General features: G+C 32.6%; 1 protein-coding gene across 1 annotated transcript; it reads right to left on the bottom strand.

The window, feature by feature from the left end:
* Window positions 1-432: 432 nt before the first annotated feature.
* LOC131076893 (NAP1-related protein 2) lies at window positions 433-12,897 on the bottom strand. Its single transcript, XM_058014239.2, has 10 exons — window positions 12,412-12,897; window positions 3,807-3,929; window positions 3,624-3,674; window positions 3,414-3,485; window positions 3,178-3,291; window positions 2,982-3,043; window positions 2,766-2,826; window positions 1,718-1,774; window positions 1,580-1,642; window positions 433-1,144 (listed from the first exon to the last, which is right to left on the bottom strand). Exons 1-10 carry the CDS (start codon window positions 12,514-12,516, stop codon window positions 1,079-1,081), a joined length of 774 nt encoding a protein of 257 aa, XP_057870222.1. The 5' UTR covers window positions 12,517-12,897; the 3' UTR covers window positions 433-1,078.
* Window positions 12,898-13,160: the final 263 nt, after the last annotated feature.

The following is a 13,160-nucleotide window of genomic DNA, read 5'->3' as shown; positions in this document are numbered from 1 at the left end:
AAACTCCATTGATCCCAGAGGTCAGGAATGATGCTAGGATAGGAAGATTGGATGAATGGTCAGTTGAACTTGTGTCTGTCATGTTTGCTATAAATCTGGAGCAGTAACACTGTGTTTGAAATAAAAAAGCACCACGCAACCTATATAAAATTCCGCATGCCTCTTGAAAAAACACAGTAAAGCCAGTACCCAGGTAACACAGCTCATAAACCCCCATAATATTTTTGTTCACAAGGGTTTTGGGACATTGATGCATATGATAATGAAATACTAATGTATTAACCATTGCAGATTGGACAAAAAATGATAAAACACCTGAAGTAAAGACCTTAATCTGGTTAAAACAATCATGCAATCCACAGGACTGCGCAAAAGAAAACCTAATCATAAATCGATTACACATTTAGGATAATATATCTATAGACACAAGGAAAATCTAATGAGAAATTCCACCATTTAATGCTTGTGAGTATTCACCTAATATCATATTCTCCATAGTTCGAAATCCATGAAGTAATTTCTCGTGTTCTTGCCATTCAAGTTACTGAGGTTTTCCATTGCACCAATGCAAACTCCAATTCTAAAAGGGATCTACTTTCAAGATCCCAGCAAAAACAAAGACAACAATTTTTTGGTGATATAAAACCTCATACATGAATGTATCCTAGTATCCTACACAGCATAAACTAAACTGATGATAAAAATTATCAGTGCAGAAAGAGCAGTGTATGTAACAGAGAAAGAAGAGTTTCAGCACTTCTAAAAATGCAGCTACGGTACCCTACATAATTTACTTGTATTCTTTTCGAGAATACACATCATAGGTAGCACGACAACTTTCAGGGTATTGCCAGCCCTTCTTAAATTGTACAGTCCACCAAAACAATAGAGAAAACAAATGTGTACTCTCACCCTGAACCCAATACCAATACCATCTGTATAAAAACAGAAAAATTTACAACTGTAGCTATACCAACTTGTATGGTGTGAGGTTTTTCTCCAACCACTCAACCTTCACAAGGAAAAAAATACTTGGCTCGAAAAAAAGATGCAGACAGACATACTGCTCCCTAAGCTGTCACTCTTCATCTTCATCATCCTCTTGATCTTCCTCATCTTCATCAAGACCATCAGTGCTTTTTCCCTTTCAAGTAAAGATCAATCACAGAAGCTTAAACAGATCAGACAAAGTTCTCAAAACATGAAAAAAAGGTTATTGTTATAACTCAAAACCCATCCACGAAATGATGTGAAATGACTTGACATTTCCCATAATACACATTGTGTATAAGACTAAAAAAACATTCCAAAAATTATGCACAATTCCCTTTCTACAAAAGAAATTCAAAGGGGGTTCCCATAATACACATTGTGTATAAGACTAAAAAAAAATTCCAAAAATTATGCACATTTCCCTTTCTACAAAAGAAATTCAAAGGGGGATCTACCCTCAACAGCAGAACTTAGAGAATCCTGTACAAGACTCAAAAACACTCCAAAAATAACACAAATGTAATGCACAATTCCCTTTCTACAAAAGAAAATCAAAGGTGGTTCTACCCTTAACAGTAATACTTACAGGATCCTCGTCTTCACCGTCATCATCTTCATCTTCACCATCATCATACTCTTCATCAGCTTCCTGTCAATTTTTGCAGATTATAAGACAATAATCAAACTACTACTACAAAAACTCACATTAATGTTAGATACTCACATTGTTGAAATACTTTAAGGGATTTGGCCACAAATCTTCCTTAATTATTTCAGCCACCTGTTAGAGATAAAGATAAGATATTAAACAAGCCGCATAGCAAAGAGAAATCTTAACACATATTAATCATACAGTTATCTGTTCAGTAAATACTACTCTTATAGCCCACAGATAATGTTAGAAATGAAGAAAAGATACTAAACAAGACACATGATACCCCAGCAAACAGAGAGTTCTAATAACAGATAAATCAAATATCAATACAGTTATCAGCAAATGATTAAGTTAAATTGTAAGTTATAAACATCCTGCTTAACTACAACTGAATACAGCATAATAGAATTACAAATTGGTGTTCCGTCATCAGTAAATACAAACCCAATAAAAAGTATCAAAGCCCAAGGGTAATTTTAATGCACAAACAAATTTTATCTGGAAGTAACATGAATGATCATCATTTTCTAACACTCATGTTCGCTATAGTCTGTGAGTTGCAAACAAAACATATTGACTATGAGAAGAACTTTAGAAACAATTGGTGGAATCCACAAGAAAAATAATTAAAAAAAATTATGCGGTGCAAATAACAAAAATTCATAAATTAGAAAAACTTAAAATAAGGTTAACAGTTTACATCTATGTAGGAAGAAAAACAAAATCACTCAAAAGTTGGAAGGTTAAAAGATTGGAGCTTGTAAAATGCTAGTGTCTTTCATCACCTTGACGTATACAAATAGAAAACTGCCTAGCATACAATCAAAGAGTCCATAAAAACCATAAATACCTACAAAGACACCCTTGCCTGCAATGGAACTAAACCAATAGAGCATTTTGAACTCATCCTTATAAGAACAAAAGTAGAAGTAGAACTATACAAATAGTTAAAAACAAGTGCTGACATAGTTCTACCTACTAGCCTCAAGATCAACAGTGTGTTTACTCTAAAAACCATGTGATCAAGAACTACCAATCACAACTAAGATGAAATAGTTAAATTTAGACACAAGTCTTAAACAAATAAAAAATTATTGTTAAGGGTGCTTATTCAAACCTCGTCATGTATACCATCTGAAGGGTCCTTTTGCTCTGTTTCGCTAAACCATGTAAAGAAGCTGCACCATTGATATGGAAAATTAAGATTTTCAACACAATGCTTGGATGAATACCAAACAGATGTATTGCATCAAAAAAATCAAATATTCAGTGAGCCCCAATATAACAAGTTTCAAAACCAAACATTGCATTTCTGTGGTACTGCAGCACAAACCTTTCTTCTTGAAAAGATCTCTTATTCCCTTCCTTTTCTGGACTAATCCCATTTGTCACATCCTGCAGTAAATAAACATAACCATGTAGCACTAAATAGAAAAACAGAAGGAGAAATAAATCATACGGTAGAATATATGATCAACGCTTTATATTTATCGTTATGAAAACATGTGTCAAATTAGGAAAGTGGTTACCATTCCATCTTTCCACTTTACAGTGGTGCCGGATATTTTTGTTGTTCCTTCATCAGAGAAAGAAAACACCTTAACCAGCTTTGTATCTTCAAAATAAGGATTAGGGCGGAATGTCTGGAACATCAAAAGCATAACCATTCACCAATATAAAATTACAATAAATCTGAATGAAATACAACCAAACGACACTGAAATTATCAACTTCAATAACAGCATATTTAACTTGCAATACTTACGAATGAGATGGAGTACCCAGATTTAACATCTTTAAAGTCTTCAACATCAAGAGATTGCAAATATTTGAAAACCTGAACAAATTACATTCTAACATAAATTATCAATCACACAACATCAGAGATTCAGTCTTAAACAAAAAAAAAAGGAAACTACATAAAATTATATAAATGAAATGGTGAAATGATTTCAAAAAGATAATGACACGCAACCTTTTGATCTTCTTCAGTTAGTAGGTCACCTAAAGCAGGGTGGCTCAGAAACTGTAAATTGAAGTGGTTAACAACAATAAAAGGTAAGTTTCAATAGTTTTATCAACAATTCCTTTGATACATATGACAATGGATTGCACAATCCAGGAAACAAACTTAGCTAATGAAAAAGGAAAAACATACTGCAGTGAGCCAAAAATCAGGAATTGTCTGAATGACTTCATTGCGTTTGGCATAATAAGGCCGCCGTATCTCATTATATTTCTGTTCCACCTCTAGCACTTTATCACTTGCCTCCTCATTAACCTAGACAAATACAACGAAGAAGTCATGAATTAGACAAGATGTATTCAACTTCACGAAGGTTAACAAGGTTTTATTCCAAAAAACACAATATATTAGTAAGTAAAAATGAAGCTTAGAAAAAGAAAAATCTAGCAATTCAGATCATAGGGTGAAAAATCCACATAGTCCAACACATTTTTATATAAAGCAATGGTGGGCTCACATCCTCTTTCATGTTTTTTTAATTTCATTTCATAATTAGACACGCTCTTTGGGAAACATAAGAAGCTCAATAAACATAGCAACCAGCTTGGATAGCTTGCCTTCAATTCTTGATCTAGCATAAGAATGCTCAACAATTAGAAAAAGGCAAGTCTAGTGATCATAATAACCTCTGTTATCAGTTCATCCCTGTTACCTTACTAGTTTGGGTACAATCCATTTCAAGTTCAGATGCTGGTTGAGTGTGAGCGAGGGAGTGGCCAGGGTTCACAATTTAGCCTGTGGGTTTGTCCCAGGCAAACCCAAGATTACCCACAAAGAATTTTGACAATTGTTCATAGTACATTCCGATTAATGACACTCCTGGGTTCGTTTTGAGCGCTAGAGATTGTCAATCTTTAGGTGGTTGCCATACTCCTATGATCAAACAAAAATACATAACTCAAAAATGACACAGCATGGGTAATGGTTCTTTACAAAACTGCACATCAAAGAAGCATTGAAAGCACATACATAAAAGTTGCAAATAAATATTCAAGCATTCGCATTAATGCTTGAATGCTAAACTAGGTCAAACATATTTTATTTGATATGCCAATAATATATACATAAAGAGGTGACGACCAATCATAAATAAATAATCAATGTTAATTTTTTTTTAAATAATACAATATTACACATGAATACTATTCTAAGTTATAATTACTAATATAAATATATAAATATTAATACATCAATATTAGTACTAATAAATTACTAATGATAAATATTAATGTATTAATAATTAATATAATTAGTATTTTTATACTTATTTTATATATTATTATTAATATTAATATAAATTATATTGTATTTTTTATATAGTATACTTCTTTATTTTTTATTTATTTCTATACAAATTGAAATAGATATTACATATATTTTTTATTATTTATCCAAAAAAATCTTATATGTGTAATATTTTACTATATTTATTTATTATATCAAAGATAAGTATTATATATGTAACATTTTTATGTTTTTGTATGAACAAACCCAAATTGGACCCAATCCCTAAAACAATTTTGATTGAACCCACAAACCAAACCTGCAAACCCAAACCCGGGTAACTTAAATAATAACTAGTGCTATGTAATCACAAAGACCCAATGATCAACATAAATTAAGAGACACAATTTTCATAAAAGGGAGGCTAGTTAGCCATAAGATGCCAATTAATGTTCTATTCTCGAGAACAAAAGAGTACAATGTTTTTTCTGATAAATTATAATGGCTTAAGAAAACAACATCTATAATTTATTTCTTGTGATTGAATCCCAATTTCTTTGAGAGGAAAAATCTAATTACTTTCTGGATAAAGAGCATTGCATTAGACATTCTATACAGAAGTTAAACAAACTGCCATTGAAACAACAAAATTTTCAAGGCCTTGCAAGATCTGCCAAATACAATCTCTCTTTTAACGAAAAACTGAAATTAATATCATTACCAAATTGTGAAAGTCATTTTTCTAAGTTGCTACTTAAGTATGCCAGTATGGAATGCTTTTCCTTGGGCAAGCTCTAAATCGAAAAAACCATGAAATATAGAGATTTGTTTAAGGATTTAAAGCTTTTTATAAATTAATAAAATAGAAGCCACTTTAACACATACACCATGGTCCACATACTTTAACTCAGAAAGTACTCAGCAAGCCCAAAATTAAAATTAGAAAGTACTAAAATTAAAAATTTCTTAAAAAACTATAAATTTTTTGCAAGTTTCAATTACAAAATGTATTAAATTATCAATTGTCATCTCAAAAGAGAATATGCATGGTTTTATAGCAAAAAAAAAGGCATTTTAATTTTTGACCAGCATAAAAACTTGTGCAGCATAAAAGAGAGAGTACTCAACAATTCAAAGAGTGCTCACAGAATTTGCAATCTATGGCATACACAAGAATAAATTGACCAAATTGCAATCTATGGCATACACAATAATAAATTGACCAAATGAACCTATAAGTAAATTTGAACAATAGTCTTTAGATATACAATTGGAAAGATGTGCATTACTATAAAGGAGAGCGCAGATAGAATCAACTTACTACAATCAAATTCCAACCTATGTCTGCCCAAAAAAAACCACACTAAAAAAAACTTCCTTCCATACCCAACACATTGATACAGATATAATTAATAATATCAATATATATTTAATGTAAAATACGCATTTGTATGATAAATTAACTAATTAAAATATATATAATTTTATAAATGTATTTATTTGTTAAATCAATAAATTTAAAAGAGCCAAATGACCTTGCACATTATATGCATAAGCCTGGCTTGTTCTCCCAGCCGATCGTTTTTTTTTGGCGCTCCAGATTTCTATGTTGTTGGGTGATAACAAGGAAATGAAGATAGAGAAATTGAACTTGTTCGAGTTGTGGTCTAGAAATCTGTGTGCACAATCATCATTTGGACTGATGATGTGGCTGCTTGACATGCCAATTGAAATTCTAAAATTTCCCTCCATCGCAAACATTTTTTTCGGCTTATTTTGGGTTTGAAACTCTATGAACCCTACCCATACCCAATCGTGAACAAGCTCAAATCCAAATCCAAACCCATTCAAATCAAGTAAAAGCCCTACCATCAGCAAACCCAATATCTTAGCATTTATTCATGTGTAATTAAGCATATATATGCTGTTTTGTTGCTTTTATTTAAAAGTATTATTTCATTTCCTTCTTCATGATACAAGAAGAAACCTTTTTACTTGTTTACACAAAATGTCATAGCTTACTTTCAAATAAATTAAATGACAGTTGAATAAGATCTTTGAAAAGTTGGATGTGAAAACCAAGTAGCATGAATAATGTGAGCATGGGCTGACAATTTTTCAAAAACTAATCAGTCAAAAGATAGACTCAAAAGGCACACACATAGAAGTCAGTGTTCGTTTCTATTGACAGAGGTCTACACTCATTCAATGGCTACCATTAGAAAACTTCAAGAAACATCAGATATACAAACTTGCCAAGAAGTCTCGAGAATCCTGAAACATATGAACCTATTATACACAATTCCAATATTTGTAATTGTAGTCTAGTTCTACATCGATGGAGTCTACAAATAAGAGGGTCAAAACACATACTGCCATTTTCCCAGTAAGCACAAGAAGGGATCATTTTCTTCCAATGGTATAATTTACAAGGCAATTGATCACATTTATTCTTCACCATGGGTTCTCCCAAAAACATCAAATGGCCTTGAGTCCATCCTTGACATCCACGATACCATAAAGCTAGACTATGGATGTTCCAACCACTCCCAACCCTGCTTTCACTCCTACTTGACATCGCAACAATATCAATTCTATTAGGACCCATAACTATTATCAAGAGTGATTTTAGCCCTAATTTGATTTTAGAATAAAAACTATTATCAAGAGTAATAGGAATCGTGTCACCAATGGGATTTGCACTACAATACTTTTTTTTCATTTCATTTACTTTCCTAATCACACCAAAATATTCCAACGGGATACTAGAGACCTATAATTTGAAGGACTTTCGAGGACAAATATCTTTCACAACTAACCCTAAAAGTGGATCAGATACCACCACTTTTAAGTCATTTGAAGTGGCTTGTGAAATAAACACATGAAATATAAAGCAAATAATGTAGACACAAAAAACAAAAGAAACCAAACCACAAAAAAAGATACATCAGATCATAGAAGGGGGGAATCTATGGGAAGTAAAGACCCCTACTTCAGATAAATGGCTCAAACTAACATTAATGATGTGCAAAGCCCAAAAACATGAATATTGAAATTAAAGCCTGAACTAAACTTATGTTCGTGTATGCAAGAAATGAAGAGGACAAACACCCAGATTAAAAAGATGTATGTGAAGATTGATGAAAATGTACACAAGAATCAGAGCTGTTAAATGTTTAAAATGCTAGCAATAAAAATAATAAAATCATGAGGAAGAACTGATATAGTTCAGATAAAAGACGACAAGGGCAGAAACATCCTATAATTCACCAAAAAAGAATTTCCTCAAAAAAAGAGAAGGTATTCAAGAAAGCATTTCTTTACAGGCAAAGGAAAATCCAACCAGCTAAAGCAAAAGAAAAATATATAAACATTTCAAAAAGAAGGCCATTATTATAGAACCACTCTATACCACAAGGTTCATGTTCAACAAAGAAAATTTCGAATCAAGTTTGGCAAAAATAAAATTGCTAAAGAAAATCATGATTAAATTCAGTAATTCACCTACTCTAAAATCTAATTTAAATATTTTTAATTTATTGTATCAAAATTATTCAAATATATAATTTAAAACATATTAAATAGATAAAAATATATAGAAATACTTATAATACCTACATTAATATATTAAAATCTATATATATTAATATATAATTGGTAAAATATATAAACAAGAAAAATTGTGAATAGAAAAATGTTAACAGAGAGCTCAAATAGAATCAAAGAAAAGGAAAAATTAAGGCAACTATATTTGTGTTTTGACCCTTTTATCATGCCTAACCATAAACTAAGAAATGCATGACAACCAAATTATGAAGGGCGCATGACAACCAAATTATGAAGGGCACAACAACTAAAAACTGAAATTTTGCTTAAAACACTCAACCATGCCTGAAAAGTATATAAAGACAGTGACACTAATGAAACTTTTTAAATATCCCATAGCTCTTCCCTTGCATCTACAGCAGAGAACCAGATCTGCACCACAAACCCCCCATGGTCAAAACTTAAATCTCAACTTGCTTTGAAATATAAATGGCTCTTCTTTGCTGCACCCTGCAGATTCATCCACTATTTGTCACTATTGCCCATTGCACTATTGCCCATTGCTATTGCTTGCATTGCAGATAACAATGCACATGTTAACATATCAGAGCTTCTCAGACACAAAATACAATTAAGAAAGTCAGAAAAATACTTTGGCTGAATCTAGGTCCATCCCAGCCCCCGTCCCCTCTGAACCTAAACTGGATTAAAAAAAATTTGAATTGAAACAATTCTCTTAGTTTTTCTTTAATTCCCTGTGTTTTGAACTTCATAAAGTAAAATTGGCAAACCCTGTAACATAGGGAATCACTAAGCAAAATTTCTGGTCTATGATATTCCACTCCTATATAGCATAAGAGAAGAAAGAAAAATGCATATTGTTGTATGATCTGAACCTAGAGTAGATATGGTTGACTGACCTGAACCTAAAGTAGATATAAAGAGAACTGAAAGAGATCTACTCTTCAATATCCCTAAGATGACCTCACTAGAAAATTGAGCATTGAGCAACAGAAGGGTTGCTTATGTTCCCTCAGCTAATGTAACTGTTCAAGGGGTATCACTTCCTTGTAGATTTAAAGAGGCATCAGAAATTCACATTACTGTGACAAACATTTAAAAACTCTACTCAGTTAATGGACGCACACCTCCCACTTCAAGTTACCTCTATCAACCAACCACAGCTATAGCATTCATTAACCCATGAATTAAAAATTAGATACATATAAGTGTTCAAATAAATCCAAGTACAATCCAAAGACACAGTAAGAAGGGCCTATAAGAAATGTGAACCACATCTAACAAAAAATTCAGTAAAAATTAGATACATATAAGTGTTCAAATAAATCCAAGTACAATCCAAAGACACAGTAAGAAGGGCCTATAAGAAATGTGAACCACATTTAACAAAAAATTCAGAACAGATAACAGTAATAAATTATACAGTGTTATCTGGGGCACATCCCCAGAGCCCAGATACACAAAAGTTAGAATGTAGACAGAAAAGCATAACTGGTTAGACGCAAGAAATAAAACACATTCATTTATGAATGTTGGGAACCAATTGAATGTAAAAGCAAACTAACAATCTAATCTTATTGGTGGTAATCAAAGGTTTTATTCAGATGCCAGCTATGAGTATTGTTCTAGTTGAAGCTTAAATCAACAATAAACTACTAAACCACGGGAAGTTTCCTACAAGAAGAGACCTTTATCATATGCTTTCCAGAGGATATACATTCAACAGTTCAAACTTACACCAAGTAAGATAAATTCGCCAACATCATAATTGAATCCATTTCAGATTGGTATTGACCATACACCTACAGGATTTCTCACTTTCAATATTGAGAAGTTTTCAAATTATATATGTTGTTTGGGCTCAAGTTTACGATTTTTGTCGATATATCTAAACATTCACATTTTTTAAAATTTCAGTTTCTCTAAAAGTTTATTCAGGTTATCAAAAGGTACTTCAAATTTATTTGTATCCACTACTTAAACTTAAATATTAATTTTTATGTATCATTCTGATAAATATCCCCATCGTCCACAAAATCTGTAGATATATTGCGATCACTGGTTGCCAAAACTAGGGTAATCACTGGATAAATACCATTTTCCCATTACATAGAGAGGGCCAGAAATTCTCTCATGCATCACTTATTTATCCTCAAGTTTGGAAATATGTTTTACACTCAAATGGTATCACTTTACACACATATCAGTACAAATGTATATTCTATCCGTCCACATATAAATAAATGGTTACACATGCACATGAATGTATTTATGACATGTATGGATAATCATAGGTTGAATCTATACAAATTAGATGCAACCATAACAAGTAGCGATTGGCCAACCTGCATAGCGCCAAGTGTAGTCAGTTTGTTAGCAAAAGCTTGAAAGCAGTGTATTTCATCAGTCCATGCTTATGAAACTTTTCCCCTTTGCATTCTTCTAAATTTCAGTTACTCTAGGTATGATTTGTAAAAGTAGATTCAGATTGCAATGAGTAACCCGTTCCATCATACTTAAACCAAACGAAAACTTAGGAATTAAAATATTTCTGTGCAAAAGTTGATTACATAAATCTTGTCTTAAAAAGGGCAATTTTTCTAGACATTCACCATTCTATTATGTAGATATATAGCTCTCCTACAATAATATAGTAACTCTTTTGTACAAGGAACTTTTTAACCCCAATTTCAGGCAACAGGAGCTAAAAAAAACATCAGAGCCACTGCGATCAAGGAACACATGTTTGCACAAACATTATTGGCTTACACATTTAATAAATTAAAATGTGTTTAATATAAAATTATAGACAAATTGTCTAAAGAATAATGGTAATGAGGGATTTTAGTAAGAACCACCCAAGGTTCGACCCCCCTCCCCACCACCATAATAACTAGGCCCAAGTAACGGTACTGGGGGATACTCATAGTAGAATTAACCAGATTTCAGATCCCCCACCACAATAAGGGTGTCTGGTTTAGTAGCACTGGTGAATATCTGTAACCCCAAATGCCACTCCATTAAAAAAAGTCTCTTTTCTTACATTTAATCTAAAACTAAAACATAACGATACAGTAAAAGTAGGAGGGAAGTGAGAAAGCGACTAAAAATTCAGATGCAACCAAATATATCAGATGAGATTTACAGGTGATACTAAATAAGGTCAAATTCCTAACGGCACCGCACCAATCATCTAAGTAGTACATAAATATGACCTAAGTTCAAATACAATGCCTTAATCAGGCACCCCGTCATTTTGGCAAGAGATTGAGATAATAATTATGATGCCAGATTAACATCAAATCAAAATCCAATTTTGCAAATCTTAACAATGCGGTCTGAGCTTAACCTAAAGTTCACGAATCTTAAGAATGTGATCCAAGCTTACTGCGTACAGAGTCACGGAGCTTACGCTAGGACACAGACTCGTAGTTCATTACAAAAATAAAATGTAAAAGGGTAAAGCACTGGAAACAAACAACATAAAACGTTGCATGATATCTATAGGTAAAGAATGAACAACAACATTAGAGGGCTCCCTTCAAACAGGTAAAAGCCCTAACTTGAAACCCCTTGATGAGTCTTCTCTCACATCCTAAGGAAACCCTCGAGCGGCTATCGAGCAACAAAGAGATTACCCGTACAAAAACATTCAATCTCCCACCTAATGCTCAATCAAGCTCCTTTTTTTTTTTTCCAATATCTGTTTATAATGGCTGCCAATAAACCCCCATTACTGTTACAGCTTAAAAAGCGAACCCAAAAAAGTAGAATAACGAAGACAAAAAAAACTCTTTTTACTGGTGGGTTTATGATTTCACAATTTCTCAAGCTCCTCCTGGATTTCCTGCAGTTTCTCAATGAAATACTGACAAAAACTTGTATTTATCAATGATATAAATTTAAAAAGCATTTTTTTTTTAGTTATGGGTAATTGATTACATACTTTCTCGAGCTCATCCTGGATTTCCTGCAACTTCTCGATAGAGAGAACCAGTTCTCGGTCAATGTGCTCTTCCTCCTCTTTCTTCCCCCTCTTGGACTTGTCCATTCCGCCCAAAACCCTTCTCACCCACAACAGAGTAATACAGGTCTTGGCAATTTTCTTTTGGTAATCTGACTACAATAATAACTGTAAATTAAACGGTGCACTTTCTTCCTGTAATGAAAAAAACATTTCAGTACAATCTCCTAAAGCCCTCTTTAAACCCCCCTTCTTAACCCTATTGCTCGACAAATATACCTCTTAAGTTGCTCTCGGCACAAAAGGACAACTTTCCTCTAATATTTTTTTTTCAGTAATTTTGTACTTCAGTCAACCCTAACCCTAATATTATTATTATCTTAGGGGACACGCAATATTTGGCATTCCTTGTAACTACAACCACTTGCCATACCTGGTTTTAAGTGGACAGAGCTACCTTGTTTTATACGTAAGGTTTGAGTTATCTTCATCTATAAAAGTTTGAATAAGTTCAAAGGTTTAATGGTTGAGGGAGGTGTTGGCTTTTGATGGTTGAGATAGGATATTTGTTATCTTGAATGGTTAAGATGGAGTGTTTGGTGGTTATATGATTGAGATGATCTTTTATCATTTTAATAATGGTAAAGTTAATTATTTGAAATGATGTGTTATATGAAAGTTGAGTATTTTAATGAGATATGGATCGTACGTAATCAATAATCTTTTATTAA

Source organism: Cryptomeria japonica, chromosome 10 (assembly GCF_030272615.1).
Source record: "Cryptomeria japonica chromosome 10, Sugi_1.0, whole genome shotgun sequence".
Taxonomy (NCBI): Eukaryota; Viridiplantae; Streptophyta; class Pinopsida; order Cupressales; family Cupressaceae; genus Cryptomeria; species Cryptomeria japonica.
The sequence above is the reverse complement of the archived record's forward strand: the minus strand, read 5'-3'. Positions and strand labels throughout refer to the sequence as shown.